Genomic DNA, 23,518 nt, shown 5'->3' on the forward strand with positions numbered 1-23,518 from the left:
CTAAGCTGTTCTGTTTCAGGTGTGAGAGAGTTCAAGAGTAAGTAGCAACCAAGTCACGTGACTATTCATGGGTCCTTATATAAAAGTAACTTACATTCTGCTAAGTAACTTTATTATTTCCTCAATTTGTATTAACCCATCCATTCTATCCTCACATACTGAAACACTACCAATCATTTAAGACACGTCTCCACTGCCATCTCTTCTATAACCACAAGACACAGACCTTTTCTCCGACTGTGGCTTTTGTACGTGCACAACCCAGACTTCTCACGAAAGGACATGCTCCCTACTGCCTTCAGGCCTTTGCACATAATGCTGTAACCTCTGCCTAAAAGCCCATCCCTCCTCTGCCACCATCTTGGCATCCTACACATACCTCATGACTCAGTTCAAACAACCCCTCCTCTGTCCCAGGAAGGTGCATCTTCTTCTATAGCACTAAGAAACACTGACCTTAATTATTAGATAAGCTGGCTAACAAGAAAGGAACTGCATTGTTATATTCATCCTTGTTCACTTAACATTCAAGAAATGTGCCTAAATGGGCACTATATTCATTATATTAAATTCTCTTGGTCCATGGAAATATGTACAAGGTATTCAAGCAATAGACAGTTACTGAACATTAATCTTCTGAAAGGTAAAATCCAGAAGAAACAGGGAATGATCTCCAGCTTAACAACTACAGAATTATGTATGTAGGTAGCAAATACATGTTTCCTCCTTGTAATTCAATTTCTTCTTCTAAAAAGTGATGGGGGAACCACAGTATTTCCTGAACCACTCACAACACTAGGCCATGTACCAGAAACTGTAAGTTACATCATTTAAGGCTCACAACGACCCCATTATGTAGCAACGTTTGTTTTAATAGATGGTACAGCGTCACAAAACTTAAATAATTCACACAAGTGGGTAAGGTCTCCAAACCCAAGTGGGACTAGAAAGTTCATCTCCTTCAAATTGCCCTATCCCAAGGGATGAACCAGATTATCTAGTTTAGGTGAAGTTCCAATTTCATATGATTTTTAGATCTTTTAATATCTAACATTTATTGAACAAAAACAGAGATTTAAACCATAAAAGCTTTTCAATATAAATACAGTAATTAAATTTAGAAAAGGAGTTTCTAAGCCTCAAAATTTTGGGAAAAGTATCAAATGAAAAGATTGAACAATGTATAAAGATTAAGTGCCCTTAAACAAAGCTCCCTCTGAATATAAGTGAAACGTGAGATTTAAAAAAATAAAACTTTGCAAACTCATACCGAAATGGCAAAAAAGTAAGGAAGACAAAGGCCAAGAATGAAGGGAAACCAAGAATATCAGGAGGCAGGCTATCAACAAAGTCCCTGATCTACCAGCTGATTTCTCAACTCCAGAGACTAGACTTTACGTTTTGAGAATTGCAGGGAACAAGGGAGACAGGAAATAAAACAGAGAATCCACCAAAGATGGGGAATCCAATAGGAGACTTACTGAGAACTCTCAACCCAAACAGCTACTTCCTCATTGTAAAGGGTGAGCAAGGTGTAAGTCCACAGTGCAGAAGGGGACAGGAAAAAAAGTTGCTTGGCACTGACAGAATGGGGAGGGGGGGACCACCAAACAAAAAAACTTTCCCCTAGGAATTCAAAACATAAGCCATCCCTCATGCAAGTCTGTAGTTCGAATTTACAATACCTTAAGTACATAGGAAAATTTAGAGACGTTCAGGACTAATAATGTCCATATGTAACTGGCAAAAAGAATGCAACTTGAACTCCTTTCCTCTAGGCAAGAATGCAACTTGAACCCAAGCCTCAATAAATTCCCACACCTAAAGTTCAAGACATATAAACTCAGGTATAAACATACCACCACCCCTCCCCCAAGGGGTGCAAATAGGACATGATGAGCAATAATGGACAGAAAAAAGCAGAATCACACTTGCAAACATTCCAGTATATTGGAAGTACCAGAAAACATAAAGCTGTAATAAAAAACTTTCAAATAAAGACGTGAAAATGAGCAGGAGATTGTAAACAGCAACCAAGCATGTGAGTACTGACTAGGACCAAAAAAAAAATTCCTCCCTGAATGTCCTCGCTCCCCACTGCCAGGCTGACAAGCAGTGGGGTAACTGGCAATAGCAATCTGCTTTTGGAAGAGGCACGAGAATACGGGAATATAGAGAGAGATCCTGTTGGAAACACAAAAGCACAGGGAAGGCCTAAAACTGAGGGGGGAGCAAGAACACTCAGAAAAATGTTCCAACAAACCAGTCCCAACCCTAACCACAAAGTAACATCGAGCGGAATCTGAAACCACTGGTGCACTGAAGGTAATTATAACAACACAAAATCCAAACCTATTTCGAGTCTAGCAGACGAGCTGTGTGCATCTCCAGGCCTAAACACTATCTACCCTCACTCTTTATTCCCTACACACAATACCTAGCATTAAATTCAAAATAATGATTCACATAAAAATATAAAGGGGGAAGAACCCCAACAATCCACTGCCAAGAGACAAAGCAATCAACAGAGCAAACCGTGAAAATCAGAAATTATCCAGATGCTGAACTCTCAGAGGATTTAAAGAAACAAAGATTAATGTGGTAAAGGCTCAGTGGAAAAGATGGACAATCTGATAGACAGATGAAGAATTTCAGCAGGCATAAGGAAAATATTAGAGTAAAATGAAAATGTTAGAAACAATGTGGTACTAAAGATAAAGAATGCCTGTGATAAGCTCGTCAAAAGACTTGATGCAACTGAGTTTAAGAATCAATCAATGAACGTAAAAATAGGTCAACAGAAATCACCCAAACTAAAATGGAGAGAAAAATTAAAAAAGTAAACAAGGAAATTAAATGACATGAAAATGTAAGTAAAAAGAGAATTAGTGAACTGGGAAGATAGAGACAAAAAAATAACAGCACAAAGTCAGGAAGAGACAGAAAATAAGAAATAATAGATATAGAGGATAAGCTGAAAAGACTTAACGTATATCTAAACAAATTTCAAGGTGATAACAGAAAGAGGAATGAGACAATGTCTGAGAAAAAGGACTATTTTTCAATTAAAAAACAGCCTAGAGCAGCCCAACAAATCTAAAACAGGATAATTAGAAACTACAACTATAATTTCACACAGAAAAGATAAACAAAATACTTTAATGCAGGCAGAGGGAAAATGTAGATAAGCTATAAAAGAAAGGCAGTTAGATTAATAACTGACTTCTCAAAAAACAATGGATTCCAGAAAATAGAATGTATTGATCGTGCTGAGGCAAAAAGATTCTCCTCCCAAAACTGCATTCATGGCAAAACCATCCTCAAGAAAGATGCAAAAGAAAGATATTTTCAGGCAACAACAACAATAAAAAGTGAAGCAATACACCCAGTTAAGATGTTTACCAACAAAACTTTATTAAAAGAAATTTTAAATGGTGTACCTCGGATATAGCACAAGTGTTCATAAGTCTCAGATGCAAGAGAAAGCAAACAATGGTAAACACAGGGTTACAGCTAAGTAAATAATGATTGCATAAAACAATACCATAAGGCAAAGTTTATGTAATAAAAAAGAAGAACTAAAATTCTGGAAAAAAATAGCCATCACATTTGGATACAGTCACCAGAATGAAACTTTTGTAAACTTCGATAACTTCGGTTATTTTTAAATAGGCACATAAAAATAGCCAGAATTAGAATAAAAAGAATAGACTCAACACAGTATCTAAGGGAGTATAGTTGGGGGAGGACTGGAAGAAGAGAACTTACTATAGAGAGAGAGCAAAAACAAGAGAGAAAAAAAAATACAAAGCACATAATGTAGTAAAAGTAAATCCAACCTGCCATTAATCATAATGAATGTAAATGAAAGAGTCTTTCCAGGTAGAAAATAATCTTATACCAAATGCAGAAAAAGAGGTAATAGTCCCCAAGTATTAAGGCTCACAGAATCCTGATATAAAAATATGACAAAACAGTACTAGAAATTAAAATTATAGGCTAACATTGCACTAAGCAATAATGAATGCAAGAATCTTAAACTCGATTATCAAACTAGGCTCAGGAAAAAAGACAGCAAACAGCTCAAATCAAGCTTTTACTAGGAATGCCAGGGTAGTTTAATATTAGGAAAATCTATTAATATAAATCATATTAAGAGAATGAGAGAAAAAGACATAGATCAGTGTAACAAATGCAAAAAAAAAAACCTTTTTATAAATATCAATATCCTTTCCTGATAAATTTTAGCAGTATTTTTTGATACTCAACATAACCCTTTTACCTTACTAGGAACTTTTGACAGAATCCCAATAGTTGTTGATATTTGTTTGCTTTCTGACACAAAAAATCCCAAAGACACCTGCTACTCCACATGTGATATAAGCCATTAGTTCATAGAGTCTTGTATCCTTTAAGTGGGAGAATGGTATTTACTCACCACAATCGGGGCTCTGTAACCAGTAGGAGTGTTAAAACTACTTGACTGTCACTGCTTCTAAGTTTTTACAATTAAAAACTACAATAAACATATTTTTTCATAAAGTAAACCAACTTGGGAAATATTTTAAAGAGGAAAATAAGTCACATGTTGATGCTGACGTTTCTTATTCAAATTTTGGACTACAGTTTTTACTTAGTATCTTTGATTTTGTATAATACTTTAAAAAATTGTAACATTTATTAGCTCAAAAAGTACATGATTGTTTTATTTTTGAAATTATTTTTTCAGCTACAGTTGACATTCAATATCATTTTATGTTAATTTAAAGTGTACAGCATAGTGGTTAGACATTTAGATAATTTACAGTGATTCCCCCAGTTAGTCTAGTACCCCGCTGGCACAATACATAATTGTTAAAAAATTATTGACTATACTCCCTATGCTGTAGTTTATTTACAACCCCATGACTGTTTTGTTAACTACTAATTTGTACTTTTTAATCCTTTCACCTTTTTCACCCAGACCCCCAACACCCCTTCCCTCTGAGAACGATCAGTTTGTATGAGTCTGTTTCTGTTTTATTTGTTTCTTGCTTTTGTTCTTTGCATTTCACACATAAATGAGATCATACAGTATTTATCTTTTACAGTCTGACTCATTTCATTTAGCATAATACCCTCTAGGTCCATCTATGATGTCACAAACGGTAAGATTTCATTCTTCTTTTTATGGCCGAGTAATATTCCATTATACATATGTACTACCTCTTTATCCAACTTCTACTTTTGGGCACTTAGACTGCTTCCATATTTGGCTATTGTAAATAGTGGTTCAGTAAACATATGGGTGCATATATCTTTTCGAAATTGTTTTAGATTTCTTTGGATAAATACCCGTAACTGGAATTCCTGGGTCATAAGATAGCTCTATTTTTAAGTTTTTGAAGAACCTCCACACTGTTTTCCATAGTGGCTGAACCAATTTGGAATACCAACAATGCACCAGGGTTTCCTTTTCTCCCCACCCTCGCCAATACTTGTTTGTTGATTTACTGATAGCCATTCTGACAGGCGTGAGATGTTATCTCCTTGTAATTTCAATTTGCATCTGATGATTAGTGATGTTGCGCATCTTTTCACATGTCTACCAGGTTTCCCCGAAAATAAAACCTAACCGGACCATCAGCTCTAATGCGTCTGTTGGAGCAAATATTAATATAAGACCCAGTCTTATTTAAGACTGGGTATCACATCACATCACAACACAACACAACATTAGCATAATATAATACCAGGTCTTATATTAATTTTTGCCCCAAAAGACGCATTAGAGCTGACTGTCCAGTTAGGTCTTATTTTCGGGGAAACAGGGTACTGGTCATCTGGATGTCCTCTTTGAACTAATGTCTATGTAGATCCTCTGCCCATTTTTTAATTGTGTTATTTTTTGGGTGTTGAGTTGTATGCGTTCTTTATAAATTTTGGATATTAACCCTTATCAGATGTATCATTGGCGAGTATCTTTTCCAATTTAGTTGACTGTCTTTTCCTTTTGTTGGTGATTTCCTTTGCTGTGCAAAAACTTTTTAGTTTAATATAGTTCCATTTGTTTTTCTTTTGTTTCCCTTGCCCGTGGAGGCAATATCCAAAAAATATTGCTAGAAGTGTTATGAAAGAGTTTACTGCTTATGTTTTCTTCTAGGAGTTTTATGGTTTAGGGTCTTAAAGTCTTTAATCCATTTTGAGTTTATTCTAGCATGTGGTATAAGAAAGTGGTCTAGGGCGGCCAGATGTCTCACTTGGTTAGAGCAGAGCGCTGAGAAACAGGGTTGCCGGTTCGATTCCCACATGGGCCAGTGAGCTGCGCCCTCCACAACTAGACTGAAGACAACGAGCTGCTGCTGAGCTTCCAGAGGGGCGGCTGGATGGCTCAGCTGGTTAGAGCCTGAGCTCTCAACAAGGTTGCTGGTTCAATTTCCACATGGGATGTTGGGCTGTGCCCTCCACAACTGGATTGAAGGACAACTTGGAGCTGATGGGCTCTGGAGAAACACACCGTTCTCCAACATTCCCCAATAAAATTTAAAAAAAAAAAAAAAGTGGTCTAGTTTCATTTCTTTGCATGAAGAGACTGACTTTAAACCATTATATATTCTTGCCTTCTTTGTCATAGATTAAATGACCATATACGGCAGGTTTACTTGTGGGCTCTCTATTCTATTCCATTGATCTATGTGTCTATTTTTATGCTAGTACCCTGCTGTTTTGATTACTGTAGCCTTTTAGTATAGTTTGATATCAGATAGCATGACACCTCTAACTTTGTTCTTCTTTCTCAAGATTTCTGTGGCTATTTTCAGGGTCTCTTGTGGTTCCATATAAATTTTAAGATTATTCTTGTTCTATGAAAAATGCCTTTTGGTATTTTGATAGGGATTGCACTCAATCTATAGGTTGCTTTGGGCAGTACGGACACTTTAACGACGGTAATTCTTCATATCCATGAGCACAGTACATGCTTCATTTATTTGTATCTTCTTCAATTTCTTCAGTGTCTTACAATTTTCCGAGTGCAGGTCTTTTACCTCCTTGGTTAAATTTATTCCTAGGTACTTTATTTTTTGATGCAATTGTAAATGGGATTGTTTTCTTAATTTCCATTTCTGATGGTTCATTATTGATGTATAAAAGTGCAACCTATTTCTGAATATTAATTTCTTATCCTATTTTACTAAATTCATTTGTCAATTCTAATAGTTTTTTGGTGGAATCTTCACAGTTCTCTCTCTATATGTCATATTCTCTGCAAATAATGGCAGTTTTACTTCTTCCTTTCCAATTTGGATGCCTTTATTTCTTTTTCTCATCTGATTGCTGTGGCTAGGACTTCCAATACTATGCTGAATAAAAGTGGTGAAAGTGGACATTCTTGTCTTGTTCCTGATCTTAATGAGAACGCTTTTAGCTTTTCCCCATTGAGTACGATATTATCTGTGGACTTGTCTTATATGGCCTTTATTATGTTGAGTTATGTTCCCTTTATTCCCACTTTGCCGTGTTTTTATCATAAATGTATGCTGGATTTTTGTCAAACGCATTTCCTGCATATATTGGTAAGATCATATGCTTTTAATCTTTCATTTTGTTTATGTGGTGTATCATGTGAATTGATTTGCAGATATTGAACCAACTTTGCATTCCAGGAATAAATCCCAATTAATCATGGTGTATGATCTTTTTAATGCACTGTTTGAATTCAGTTTGCTAATATGTTGTTGAGGATTTTTGCATATATGTTCATCAGGGACACTGGCATGTAATTTTTTATTTTTGGTAATGTCTTCAGTTTTAGAATCAGGGTAATGGTGACCTTGTAGAATGAGCTTGGGGACCTTCACTCCTCTTGAATACTTTGGAATAGTTTGAGGAGGATAGGTGTTAATTCTTCTTTGAATGTTTAGTAAAATTCAACTGTGAAGCCATGGGTCCAGGACTTTTGTTTGTTGGGAGTTTTATGATTACTGATTCAATTTTGTTTGTAGAAATTGGTCAGTTCAGATTTTCTGTTTCTTCCTGATTCAGTCTTGTAAGATTCAATGTTTCTAGAAATTTATCCATTTCTTCCAGATTGTCCAATTTGTTGATATGTAATTGCTCATATTTGCTTATAATCCTTTGTACTTCTGTGGTGTCAGTTGTCACTGTTCTTTCATTTCTGATTTTATTTGGATCCTCTCGTTTTCTTGATGAGTCGGCTAAAGGTTTACCAATTTTGTTTATCATTTCGAAGAACTAGCTCTTGACTTTACTGACCTTTTGTATTGCTTTTTAGACTCTAATTCATTGATTTCCTCTTTGATCTTTATTATTTCCTTCCTTCCACTCACTTTGGACTTTGATGTTCTTTTGCTAGTTCCTTTAAGTGTAGGATTAGATTGTTGAGATTTTTCTTATCTTAAGGTAAGCCTGTATTGCTATGAATTTCCCTCTTAGGACTGCTTTCACTGTATCCCATAGATTTTGGGTCATTGGTCTTGACGTTCTTTACATTTCTTCCTTGATCTTGTTGTTAATCCCTTCATAATTTAGTAGTATGTTATTTAGCTTGCATGTTTCTGTGTTTCTCAGTTTTCTTATAGTTGATTTCTAGTTTCATACCAATGTGGTCAGAGAAGGCACCTGGTATGATTTCAATCTTCTTAAATTTATTGCGAGTTGTTTTGTGGCCTAACACGGTCTACCTTGGAAAATGTTCCATACAAACTTAAAAAGCATGCATTAGGTTGGTGCAAAAGTAATTGTGGTTTTTGCAATTATTTTTAACCTTTTAAACTGCAATTATTTTTGCACCAACCTAATATATTCTGCTGCTTTGGGGTGAAATACTCTAAAAATATCAATTAAATCCATCTGGTCTAATGTGTCATTTAAGGCCACTGTTTCTTTGTTGATTTTCTGTCTGGAAGCTCCGTCCATTGGTGTCAATGGGGTGTTAAAGTGCCCTCCCTACTCTGATTGTATTACTGTGGATTTCTCTCTTTATGTTGGTCAATATTTGCTTTACATATTTTGGTGCTTCTATGTTGGAGGCATAAATGTTTACAAAGGTTGTATCTTCTTATTGGGTTGATCCCTTTATCATCATGTAAAGTCCCTCTTTGTCTCCCATTATAGACTTTGTTTCAAAGTCTGTTTTGTCTGATATAAATACTGCTACCTGTTGGGTTTTTTTTTTCCCCGTTTCCATTCACATGAAATATTTTCTTCCATCCCTGTACTTTCACTTTGTGTGTGCTTTTTTTATCTAAAGTGGGTCTCTTGTGAACAGACTATGCACGGGTCTTGTTTTCTTATCCATTCAGCTACCCTATGTCTTTTAATTGGAGTATTTAATCAACTTACATTTAAAGTGATTATTGATACATACATAGTTACTGCCATTTTATTATTCATATTTATGTTCTTTTTCCTCCTTTTTCTTTATAATACTTTTATGTTGGAAAAAAATTGATAATGATAATATGCACATATATTAATAGCTATATTATATTAATTATAATTATAAATTTTAATTATTTTCTAATTAAATGTATCTTTATAAAAATTTTAAAAATACATACATGTTATCTATATATATATAATAGCTTTAACAATATCATTACCAGCAACAAAATGATAATACAAAATCTTGGTTCCTAATGATTTCTGTATATATCTTATATATTTATGTATATATATTAATTATAATTAGTTTCATATAATTATATATGTCTATATATACACATATAAAAAATTGTTAACAATATTACCATCACTACCAAAACATAACACTGCTAGCACTTGGTCTTTATGACATATCCCACTAGGAATGAACAGACAAAATACTATCTTTTAAATGTCACCAGAAATAATTCTTGGTGGAATTATATCAACAATTTTACAGATATTAAATTTATTTGTTTTGTTTTTATGAGGGAGATTACATTTCTTCTCCTTTTTGAATTAATTATATAAAAAAAATTACAAGGCTCCACTAACTAGCTCTTTTATCCTTGGGTTTTTTCTAGTTCTTGCTTTTTTATCCTTCCTAATGTACTAGGCACAATACAGCAACCATACCTGATGGTTTTTTTTCATCGGGATCTCATTAAATTTAAAAGATAATCTATGGAAAATTAATACCTTAATAATGGTAACTCCATATTTTAGAACATGGTATCTTAATTTTTGTCTTTTGGGAGTATTTAAAAGGAACGTCTTTGGAAATTTAAGTTTATGCTGAAGTAGTTTATGTAGTTATTGTAAATGTATTCTTATGTGACATATTTATGTTATACGTCAGTTTCTCTACTAAGATTTTGATGGGATTACATCGAATATTATATAAATTTGGAGAGAATCTGTATCTTAAAAATATTGATTCAATTGATTTAAAACTAAGGAACTCAAAAATTCTGTGTGGTTTCCTGTGTAGAGGTGTTTTACAACTTTTGTTAGACTTATTCTGATGTATATGGATGTTTGCTGATGTTTATAAATAGTATGTTTACGAAATTCCATTTTTCTAATTTTTTTGTTGCTTATTAATAGAAACGACTGATTTCTGAATGAGTATCCAGTACTTGCTGAAATGATTTACAATCAATTCTAAAAGTTCATGTGTAGGTATTTTTGGATTTTCTACATGCAAATCATATACTTTCCGAAGGAATGTGGGGACGGAGTCCCAGAGAGCGGTTTCTAGGCTCTCCGCCTCGCGTGGGGAGGTGCTAGCTCGGGTAGTGAATGACCATCAACTATGACTGCTTGGCCATCACCGGTTACCCAATTGGCTACTGATGTAACTGTAGGGCTGTGTTGATTGGTTGGTTGGTTGGCAGGCAGAGAGTGAATGGCAGACTGCCCATCGTGTGCTACTACTGAGTGTGTCTCCCTGGCTGCCAGAGAGAATACAGTGGTATGACTCCCCTATCTATGGCTCCATGGGTGTTCCTTTTTGGCCTAGCCATATCCTGTGTTCTTATGTGGGGAGTGGGACCAGAGGCCCCGCAGGCCGCCTGGCACAACAAATGGCGCGAGCAGGGTCTCCCGCATGACAATGAGTTTTGTATTTTCTTTACCAATCTTTTTTCCCTCGCCTAAACGCACTTTATAGGACCTCTTAGTCAGTGGTTTTGGTATTGGTGAGCTTTCTTGACACATTCACAAATTCAAAGAGAAAGTTTTCAATGTTTCCTGTAGGGTTTATACAGATACATCTAATAAAATTATGCAAGATTCCATCTTTTCCTAGCTTGCTAAAAGTTTTATAAGTGAATGGGTTGTGAGTATTATCAAACGTTTTTTGTATTCATAAAGATTATCATTTGACATTAATTCTGTCAATGTAGTGAATCACATTTATTAAATTAACACTGCAACTCTGGGAATAAATTCAACTTAATCATGATGTGTTATCCTCTCTACGTATCCCTGGAATTTGATTCCTTAATATTTTTAAGATTTTAAGATCTAATTTCATAAAAAACAAAAAACAAAAACTGACCTGTAATATTGCTTTTGTGTAGTGTCCTTGTCAGGTTTAGCTGTCAAAATTAAACTGGGCTGTTACACGTTTTATGTCACTTCTCAATTTAAAAAAATTAACCTCAGCTCATTAAAAAGGAAAAGTATTCTATCTTTTTCTATTTCCTGTCACACTTTATGTATTATTTCTTCTTTAAATGTTTAGAGAAATTCGCCAGTGAAACCATGTGGGTCTGAATCTCTAAATGGAAAGATTTGTAATTAGAAATTCCTTTTTCTAGATATTGGATTATGTAAATTTTGTTTCTGTGTGTGGAACCAGTTTTGGTAGACTGTGTTGTGTTTTTCAAGGAATTTGACTATCTAAAATTTCAAACTTATTTACTTTAAATTTTTCTTAATATCCATTAATTATGTTTTAAATGTTCATTAGACCCATCAGAGTGTATCCTCACTCCTGACACTGGTTATGTAACATCTGTTTCATTATTTTGACAATTTTATTATCAATTTTATTACTTTTTTTTTTTTTTAATTGGGGAAGGGGAACAGGACTTTAGTGGGGAACAACGTGTACTTCCAGAATTTTCTTCCAAGTCAAGTTGTTGTCCTTTCAATCTTAGTTGTGGAGGGTGCCGTTCAGCTTCAAGTTGTCCTTTCAGTCTTAGTTGTGGAGGGTGCAGCTCAGCTCCAGGTCCAGTTGCCGTTGCTAGTTGCAGGGGGCGCAACCCACTATCCCTTGCGGGACTCGAGGAATTGAACTGGCAACCTTGTGCTTGAGAGCCCACTGGCCCATGTGGGAATCGAACCGGCAGCCTTCGGAGATAGGAGCATGGAGCTCTAACTGCCTGAGCCACCAGGCCGGCCCTTATTACTCATTTCTGAGAACAAACTTTCGCCTCTGTTGATCCTCTTTAAGTTTGCTTTATATGCCACTAATTTTCATATTTATCATTACTATTTCTTGGATTCTAATTTGTCAGTATAGTTTGCTGCCAATTTCCTGATGTGAATACTGAACTTACTGTCAGCCTTTCATCTTATAGCATTAAGGCTTAAATTGCTCAGCGTGAAAGGCTTAAGCTGAATTTTACACGTTTTAATATGCTAGCTTCATTCAGTTCAAAGTATTTTCTCATTTTCAGTGATTCTTCTTTCACAAGTGATTTAAAATATAAACCTGAATTTCAAAAGTTGTATTTTTTTCTAGTTGTGTTTTTGTAGTTGGTTTTAAAATTAATTTGATGGTGGTCAAAAAGTATAAACTGTAATACTTTAAATCTTGATTTTTTTTTAATCAGATATGTTTTATGTTCCAGCATATGGTCCTTTTGAAAATTTCAATCCCACTTCAAAAGTAGATATATTCTGTTGTTGATGGATGTAGTGCTTTCTATACGTCTTTCAATGTGTACATTCAAATCTTTATCAATTTCTGGTGAATTTTCTTTGAATATAGCTTTAATATTAGTTCTTTTCCATTTGCCTACCCCACCTCCCACCCTACCAGGACTCCAATATAAATGTCATTCCTTCATTGCCTGTCTTCAATTTCCACTATTTTCTCTAATACTTGTTTGTCCAACATTGACATATGACTGACATACGAGTATGTTAACACTGTGTAAGTTTAAGATATACGATGTGTTGATTTGATACATTTATATGCTGCAAAATGATTACACCCATATCCTTAGCTAACATCAATCATGTCCCATAATTACCATTTCATTTTGTGGTGAGAATGTTTAAGATCTGCTCTCTCAGCAACTTTCAAGTATATAATACAGTATCTCTGACACTTTTCACTTCGTTCTTTGTATCATTTTCATTCACTTGGAATTTTTCCTGCCTTTCTTTAATGTACTTCATTTAATTTTCATTTCAGTCAATTCTTCCTGGAGCACCTTGTAATTTATTTGTTTCTAAGATAATTTTTTTCTTTGTCTTTGATATCTTTACTGAGTTCACACTCTTTTTATTCCATTTTTGTTTTGCTTATTTTCTTTCCGTGGTTTTTAAATTTTTGATTCTACACTTTTAAAAAAGTATCCACAAATGCTTGATTGCATGTAACTCTGAAGTGTGATTATAGTTTTCATCTTCATGGTTTTTTTCTAGGGTGAGGAGAATTTCCCACAGTTAATATGTGATTAATCTCATTTTTTTATATTTTGTAACAGCCATATACATATGGATTTATTAATCTTCCCTTTTCACCTTTTTGTGGTACTAAGCTATTTTTACAAGATTCCTAGTTTAATAGCACCCTCTTTTATCAAATATTTTGAAGTCTAGATATTTTAGATTTTTTTTTCCTTTTTGTTAGCTCTCTGGGAGGGGCTGTAAGATGTTTGTTTTTTTTAAGGTAGAATCAATTCCTTTATTTTAGCAAAGACAGTAGAGACAAAACACAAAGAAACATGGTGGTAAGCCCTTGATTTTGTGTTCCCTTTGTCTTGTAGGAACCTAAAGCTTCCTCATGTGCTTTTCTTTTCTTCTTCAGCACTTAAATGCAAAAGTAAGCGTGTTTCCTGTTTACCTTTTGTCTTAATCCTGAAGCTATGCATTTAGAAGAGTACTTCTGCAAATCACTCATAATTTAAAATAAATTCCTTATAGTCCCTGTTCTGATCTCTCTCTCTTGCTCTCTCACACACACACACATTTAAGTTTAAACTTAGTGCAGAGTTAGTCTTTCTGTCAGTGTAGGTCAACCTTAGGTCCATTTGCTAGCTTCTATCTTCCGCTTGGTTGGCCTTTGCTCACCACAAAGCCTTGCTGAGGGCTGGAAGTAGAGATGGGAGTGTGAGAGACCACATGCGGGGGACCTGGTGGTTTCTTTCTTTTTATTTGCAATTATTTTCAAGTTTGGGCATTCTGTCTTCAACTTATGCTGTGAGCATATGTAGATTTCTTTTACCCTTCTAGTAGGTAGAGTTCTGCAATGTTTTTGGAGGAAATATTGGGAGACAGGTAGTTAAGCTGTTACCGCTGTCTTTAGCTACCCAGAAAAAGTGAGATGTAAAAGTTAAAATAATGAACTAATCCAATTCCATAAAGCAACACAGGTTAAAAGATCAACAATGTTGTCTGTCATCTAATAGGCATGACTCCAAAAAGTTGTCAGAGGAAAAAAAGTCGATACATCAAAATAAATAAATGACAGAAAATTCATTTTAAAGTTAAAAAACGATAAATTTACATACAGCCTCTTATAAACAAAAAGGCTCACATACTTACACATGTAAAAGCTCTTATGAATAAGGAATAATCCAATGTGAAATACAGTATGGGGAATATAATCAATAATGTTGTAAAGACTATGTAGGGTGTCAGATGGGTACTGGACTTACCAGGGGGATCATTTCATAAATTATATAAATGCCTAACCACTGCGCTGTACACCTGAAACTAATAAAAAATAATATTGAATGTCAACTATAATTGTGTGTGTATATATGTGTGTGAATATATATGTGTGAATATATATATATATACATATACATATGCATACACACACACACATATAGAAGGTGCCAAAAAAATGTAAGTATACACATTTTAAGAAAGGAAAAAACTGTATTAAAATTACGCTAATGGGAACCACTTTGAGCACCTCTTGTAATCGCAGAAGTCAAATGTGCGTTGTATTCATCTTTTGTTATTGGTATATATTGAATATTACAATTTTAATAGTTTTTCCTTCCTTAAAATGTATACACATTTTTTTGGCACCGTGTGTGTCTGTGTGTGTGTGTGTGTGTGTGTGTGTGTGTGTGCGTGTGTGTATCATCACGGGCTGTAAAGTAGAGCATAGAGAATATAGTCCATGGTATTGTAATAGCTATGTACGATGTCAGATGGGTAGTACATTTGGTGGGATTATCACTTTTTGAGGGGTGTAAATGTCTAATCATTATGCTGTTTTGTGCACCTGAAACTAACTTTAAAAATTAAAAATTAAAAAAAAAATCCAAGGAGAAAAATGGGCAAGAGATATGAATTAAAAAAAAAAATCCTCCATGAAGCATATGAGAATATCCACAAGTAAGAAGACAAGGAGATTTCCTTCTAACGTGTTAGATTAAGATGACTATTAAGATGACTATCAGGTCAGTAACAGGCATTCCCAATCACCAGTGGAGTTACTCAAATTTACACAAATATATATATAATAAAACCATTTGACAGAACTTATCAAAATAGCAAATATGTACTTGTAAACACATATAAACTCACACCAAGCATTTTTATGAATTCTAAATAAGTTCATCTAAAAAATACACAAATGTACCAAAGATCTGTGCTGGTACAAAATGATCAATACATTTTTGCATTTCAAAAGATGTAACATTAGTGAATAACTGAAAAGAAAAAAAAAACAAGATTCACTATTACGATGAAATGACAATAAAATCCTTCAGAAATCTCAGAAATAAAAATCTTAAATTATTTTGGATTATTTCCTCCTGTAATTCATAAAGCATTTTAAACTATGCTGATCATTAATAAAATACGATTTTAGAATTTAAAAATTACCAACCATAAATATATATACAAATATATACAGCTGATTTCATTTTTTTGGTGATTTTAAAAATGTTATGTATATATTTTTTCTGAAACTTTTGAGTATAAATTTAAGAGAGTGCTTGTTGACCCCAAATATGTCAACATGTATTTCCTAAGAACAAAGACTGGGGTAATAACCCCAGTACAGTTATTAACATTAGGAAATTCAATCTTATCTAATCTGCAGTCCATATTCAAATTTCATCAATTGTTTCAGCAACATCATTTATAGCTATGCCCTCTCCTCCAACACTTAGTGTGTAAGATCAAGCATTTGATTTAGGTATGTCTCTTTTTTTCTCATTTAATAAGGAACAGTTCCTCACTCTGTGTTTTTTGACATTGGATACTTTTAAGAGTACAGGCCAATCAATTTGTATAACGTCTTCAATTTGATTTGTCTGATACTTCCTAATGATTAGACTTAGGTATGCATTTCTGGCAGGACTACATCACAGAGATGATGTTTTCTCCTTCTTAGTGAATCTTATCAGGAACGGTATATCAATTTGTGTCCATATTGATGGTGGTAGCAATAATTTCTGTTACAGTGGTAAATTCCATGTTTACCAATCAGAAATTTGGTAATTTTCCCCTTCAAAAATGGTTTGTGGGGAGATAACGCTGAGACTATGTAAATGTTCTACTTCTCATTAAACATTAGCCACAAGGTTTACCGTTTAATTATGATTTTCTAGCTTAATCGTTCCTTCCAAATTCATTAGCTGGCATTAGACTATAAGGAAAAACTTTCCCTTCTCCTTCATTCATTCATATCAGTAGGACTTAAAAATTCTTATATTATACAAGGGGTACGTACCATCAATTACTTTGAATTTTTCTTTTTTTTTTTTTTTTATTCCCCAATTGCCCCAGATTTGGCCAATGCAAGTCCCTTCAATCTGGTTCCTCTATCCTTTCGCCTGGTCCCTCTAATTCTCAGAATAGTTCCTTACTTTATACCGTGAGTGATGGAAATATTTTATTTGATAGGGAGGTAGGTTATAAGGTGTATGCATTTGTAAAATCTCAACAAAATGTACACTTAAATTACATGTATAGAGTATGTTAATACTCTAGCTAATAGTGCTTTTTACAATGTTATGGACCAACATTCTTAAAACGACCTATGTATTAAGTAAATATATGGATGACAATGGAAACCAACTTTCTCGTTAGAGAAAGAAGGTACAAATAAGCAAAGAGGAAAAACCAGAATGAACTCAGGGTTTTAAACATAATATAGCTATAAAAAATTATAGACGTGTATATTTAAGTGTGTGTATATACCCATACTCAGACATACTTTCCATCTCTGTTCACTGAGAGGCCCTAATAGCAACGAGGCCCAGGAACAATGAAAACAAACGGCAGCCAGATCTCAGTTTCTAAATAGTACTCTTCTCCACTACAAGCCAGCAAGTCTTCTTAGAAAAAGGCTAACTCCAGGTTTGGGGAGGGAAAAGTATAAGCTTTGCCTTTCATTTAAAAATAAAAGCATTTTAATAATTAAATACATTGAACTGCAGACTTAAAAGTGGCTAAAATGGGAAACTTTATGGTGTGCATTTTACCACCATAAAGTAAAACAACAAAAGGTATATGTGAACACTGCAGTAAGAGCACTATTATTTTCCCATAAAGTATGAGAAATACAAAATACATCAACTGACAAATGAACGAGAAACCAAGTACTGCCTGAGGCAGTTTTCTTGCCATGTTCCTCAACACATTTATTTAAAAGAGAGAGTCTGAGGCCTTACTAGATATACCATCTATATCAACACTTAAAGAAAATAAACATAAAACAATACAGTTTAAGCCTCAAACTTGAATCTAAGTACAATTCATTGAATACTTACTATGCAGACAGCACTCTGCAGAATAAGACATAATCTTTGCCTTTCAGGAATTTAAAATCCAGTTGTTTTTATAAAATATAGGACACTGAGTTCATGATAATGCAGATGATCCAGTTTGGGGAAGAGAAAACCGAAACGATTCGAAGATGTCAATCTGACTATGGCACCATAAAATGGCAAAGTGGTTTAGTTTTGAGCCCTGACATTAAAATGTTTCATTAAGAATTCAACCTCACTTCTCAATAGTTTAAATCAAATCAGATGACATGATCATCTACATGAGATGCTAGTAGGACAATGAATCCATTCAATAGAATCTATCTTCTAGAAAGGTCATCTCAGAACAAGGTAAAAGGGAGCTGTGTTCTGGATTCTTCTAATGCCAGGGGAAAAAAAGCCAGATTTTCTGAAGTTACATCATCTACCTAGCTTTCTTAGGAAAAAGTAAAAAACTACTCCTTAAGTACACTCTTAAAGTAACAATACTGAGATCTAAACCATTTCTTACTTGGATATAGATATTAACTATGTCTTTCTTTATTTCTATCTCTCTCCCTCAAGTCGAGGGCACAGAGTATGTTCAAACATTATTAACTACATTAAAGTGGAAAGAGAAAACACTTGAATAATCAGAGTTCCCTTTTAAAGCCTTTACTAAAATTTTCTGGTAGAAGTGGTAAAAGAAATTACCAAATTTGGAACATGTTATATATAATTGTATCATGTTTCAAATTCTCTCAAGAATCACAAAAATTTTTAAGTAGATGAAAATGTATCAAACTTGGTAGATGGTTCTAATGCTATTTAATAAAATATTTAAAAAGTCATAGTAATGGAACCTCCTTGAGTGTTTAAAAGCCTACTACATTTAAGTTGAAACTGAAGCATATTCAAAAAACAATTCAGCATTCTTAAAGTTCTTACCACAATCATTTCTGAAGGCTCTAATACAAGACAATCACATCCTCTTTTTCCTCCAAACTGCTTACCAAAACTATAAAAACAGAAAAACAATTTCTTTAGCAAAGGTTATAAATAAAATATATCAATATAGGAAAAAAACGAACAACCAAAAAAATCTAGATGTTAACCAAGAAATTCTGACCCTATCACTTATATTAATAAGATTTTCTTAAACAAACGAAACTTTCCTCTTACTTCCCCAGACTCTATTTGATCAGCAGAGTTCTATGTGAAAATTCTTTTAAAATTTCTGCCTTTAGTCTCTAAAACTGATTATAAAAGATGCCTGCCTCATCTCAAATTTTGAACATCTATCAGTATGTGCTAAATTAAAGTAAAAACACACCTAATATAGAGTAAAGCCACAATTATAAAATATTTTATAAAAGTAAATTGTTCTAGTACTTTGGGAGCAGTACTATATAACAGATGTAAACTTTAAAAATATTCACATTTGAATATATAAAGGAATGTAGCAAAATGCAGAAGTGATTCATTTTAAAAAATAAGTGTTGGAGCTACTAACTAGCTCTGATAAAAAACTTAACACTGAAGTAGAACTAAAAGAAATTGTATTTTTATATTCTTCACCTGGGAGAAATATTTCTAAGCAAATCATAAAAGAAAGCATTCATAAAGGAAAAGATTGATGCTTTCATTATAAAAGATAAACTGAATTTTAAAAAACATGGGGGTAATAAAACACTTGCTAATTATGAAGCAAAAGGTTAACATACTGAATAGGCAGAGCACACTTAAAAGAAATTATAAAAGCAATCTAAAATGTTACGTAAATGAAAATTAAGTACCATGACCAATTATATAATATGTAAACAGAATTTATTCCAAAAATAACCAGATTAAAAAAACCTCCACTAATAATGCAAAAATATATAAGATATCAAAAAATAAATTTAATAAAGAAATACAGAAGTCATTTATAAAAAAACTATGTAATTTTATTGATGGACTGGAAACGGCTTGAACAAGAGAGGTGACATAGCATGTCCTTTACCAAAGAAGCTCATAAAAATGTCAGTTCTCTAAAGTATAAGGTTATATACAAATATTAGTTTAATAACAAAATTCTAATTAAAATCCAAATTACTTTGAACATAACCAAAAAAAAATCACTTTTTCCTTAAGCAGAACTGTAATTTTTGTATTTCCTCAAAATCTTGTAACACCTAATACATAAAACAAAAGCAAATTCATAAAAGTTTGCTTTAATACAAGATGGAATAACAGGTTTACTCTCCCACCTGAAAAAATAGAAAATCAGACAAAATATGTAAAACAAACTTCAAGACACTCGAAAACAGGCAGGACAAGGCTATAATGATCTCTAAGAGAAGGTACAAAAAACTAAGATGACCCTTGCAATCTCCCATTTTATTACCTACCAGCAATCCCTAGGCCACAATGCAAAGGAGAAGCCTAACAGAGCCTAGAAATTTCACTGAATTGAAGAGACAAGAGATAGCAAAAGGAAGTGAGACGGAGAGAACAAGAACATGCATGAGAGTGCATGTGTGAGTATGCGTATGTGCTGTGGTGATTTTCAGAAAGGTTCCTTTGTGTCTCTGTGTGAGTCCTATGAATATATGAGAACAAATCAGAATGCAACGATTACATAATACATGGAGCACTGGGTAGGATCCTCAGAAATGTGTTCCTTAGTAATGGGATAAATTGGTACACTACACTAAACAAGTGCTGGACTTCCTCAAATAAATATAAAAGATAACACTCAAAATGATCAAATGGATTCCAATTAGCTAAACTGCATGTCAGAAGAAAGCCCAATACTAACCTAAAATACAAAAGCTTGAACCCAGCAAGATAAAACTCGTAATGTCCAACATCCAGTAAAACAAAACAAAAAATAGGCATCGAAAGAAAAGAATTTCCAGTCAAGATGGCCGAGTGGGTAAATTCTGTGCTCACCTCCTCTCAGGACCATATCGATTACAACTAAACCACAGAACAACCATTACTGAGAATCGCCTGAGGTCTAGCTGAACCAAAGCCAGACAACTACATACTTACAGAAGCCACCTTGAGACTGGTAGGAGGAACAGAGAAAATGGAATGGGCTGGTCCCACACCCACATGTGACCATTCAAAATCAGAAGGGATATTTCAGCTGCGGAGGACTCCCCTCGGAGAAGTGAGGAGTCTCAGGCTCTCCCCAACCCAGAGTTTCAGTGCCAGGGAGAGAAGTCCCCATAATTTCTGGCTGTGAAAACCAACAGAGGTTGTGGATGAGTGAGATGTACCACAGCCACATTCCCAGGTGTTCCTAAAGGGCCTGTGCACAGACTCATTCGCTGATGGACTCACTTGCTCTGAGCTCCAGAGCTGCGGTAGCAGCTCAAAAGATCCCAGGGACATACGGGGAGGAACTGAGTTGTCTAGCTTCAGTCTGAGGGGCAGCTTTCTCCCAGATGGAGGAGCAAGAGGAAGCCACTGTTTCTTTGTTGAGCTCTCCCCCGGCCCTAGTGCAAATGCAGGTAGACACCATACCCGAGTCCACCTTTCATCTGTCCCACCCTAGTGATTGCCTGAGACCCCTCCCCACTCAACTTTCAGGCACACCCAAGTTGCTTCCAGTGGTTTGTCCATGTAAGTAGCCAGCCTGCCTTGGCTCATGCTGTGGACATTCCCAAAATCTCTCAAAGGTTCACAAAACTAGACAAGCAGCATCTAGCTTCAGCATGCCCTGAACCTCTGGCTGAGCAGCCCTAAGCCCAGAATTAGCAAAAGCTGGCCTTGGCTCACGGCTTAGTCTCACAAGGCACCTCCAAGCCTAGTGCAGGCGGTGGCCATCTCTGGATTGCTTTGTTGCTCAGGCCAGGTGACTTCGGGCAGGGCACACACTGCGGCTGTACTTGGCCTGCAGTGGGTCTCCTCCCAGGAGGCCCCAGGCCTGACAGGCCCAGTGGACAGCTTCAGACTGGGCTGCAGCACCACCCAGCCACCTACAAGGACCAACACACCCAAAGGGCAGGTACCAGAGCCCCGCTAAAGCAAACCCTGCTCTGTAGGTCAGCCCTTAAACAACAGCTCTTCCACTGTAGTCATGGTCAGTCCTCACGACCAATCACCCTGAGGGTCAACCCCCCCTCCAACCCCAAAATGATGTACAAACAGGAATCAGGTCTCAACAACAATAGGAGGGAACATACAATCCACACAAGGGACACAACTAGAGCGCCCAGCTCTGGTGACCAGGGAGACTGCACCACTGGGTCCCACAGGACACCTGCTACATAAGGCCACTCTACAAGGACCAGGAGGCATACCAGACCTACATAAAAACAAACACAGGTAGGCAGCCAAAATAACATTTCCCAAATAAAAGAACAGAGCAAAGCTCCAGAAGAAGAAATAAACAAGAGACTCACTTCAGATCAAAAGACACACACAGACTGAAAGCAAAGGGACAGTGAAAACATATTTCATGAAAATGGAAACAAACAAACAAAAAACCTGTGGTAGCAATACTTATACCAGACAAAACAGACTTTAAAACAAAGGCTATAACAAGTGACCAAGAAGGACCCAGTAATCCCACTTCTGGGTAATTATATGAAGAAACCCAAAACCCTACTTCGAGGGGACAGGTGCATCCATACGTTCATTGCAGCATTGTTTACAATGACCAAGATATGGAGGCAGCCTGGGTGTGAATTGATGGATGAGTGAAGAGTAGGTGGTACATATATACAATGGAATATTGCTCGGCTAGGAAAGGTTCTTGTGATCTGCAGCAGCATGGATAGACCTGGAGGGTATTGTGCTAAGTGAAGTACGTCAGACAGCAAAAGACACATGCAATATGATTTCACTCATATGTGGAATCTAAAGAACAAAATAAACAACAACAACAACAACAACAACAAAACAGAAATAAACTTAGATACAGAGTACATTTTGGTGGTTGCCAGACGGGAGCAGGGGTGGGAGTGGATGAAAAAAAGGGAATGGATGAAAAAACCAACAACAAATTGGTTGTTACAAAGTAGCCATGGGGATGTAGGGTATAGCATAAGGAATTTAGTCAAGAATATTGTAATAACTATGTATGGTGTCAGATGGGTACTAGATTTATTGAGGTGATAGCTAGGAGGGAAGTTGGGAACAGGGTGAAAAATGTAAAGGCATTAAGAAGTACAAATTAATAGTTACAAAACAGTCATGGGGATGTAAAGTAAAGCACAGGGAATATAGTCAATAATATGGTAATAACTATGTATAGTGCTAGGTGGGTACTAGACTAGTCAGGGGTATCACAAATTATATAAATGTCTAACCACTATGCTGTATACCTGAAATTAATATAAATACTGAATGTCAACTGAAATTGAAAAATTTTTAAAAGGGGGAAAAAGGTGAAGGGGAATAAGAGGTTCAAATTTCCAGGTATAAAACAAATAATCATGGGGAAGTACTGTGTTTCCCCGAAAATAAGACCTACCCGGACCATCAGTTCTAATGAGTCTTTTGGAGCAAAAATTAATATAAGACCCGGTCTTACTTAAGACCGGGTATAACATAGCATAACATAACAACACCGGATCTTATATAACACCGGGTCTTACATTAATTTTTGCTCCAAAAGACACATTAGAGCAGATGGTCCAGCTAAG

The 23,518-nt window shown here is 35.2% G+C and overlaps 1 protein-coding gene across 12 annotated transcripts in view; it reads right to left on the reverse strand.

The window, feature by feature from the left end:
* The window catches only part of RAPGEF6 (Rap guanine nucleotide exchange factor 6), a 180,465-nt gene that overhangs the window by 107,894 nt on the left and 49,053 nt on the right, over positions 1-23,518 (reverse strand). For 11 of the 12 annotated variants that reach the window (XM_033096371.1, XM_033096364.1, XM_033096365.1 and 8 more), the window contains one exon: positions 18,828-18,897. The exons of the other annotated variant lie outside the window; for it this stretch is intronic. In XM_033096371.1, coding sequence (XP_032952262.1) covers positions 18,828-18,897 — 70 coding nt within the window. The remainder of the gene's footprint in view (positions 1-18,827; positions 18,898-23,518) is intronic. 12 annotated transcript variants of the gene reach the window in all.

This window comes from Rhinolophus ferrumequinum, chromosome 24 (assembly GCF_004115265.2).
Source record: "Rhinolophus ferrumequinum isolate MPI-CBG mRhiFer1 chromosome 24, mRhiFer1_v1.p, whole genome shotgun sequence".
Taxonomy (NCBI): Eukaryota; Metazoa; Chordata; class Mammalia; order Chiroptera; family Rhinolophidae; genus Rhinolophus; species Rhinolophus ferrumequinum.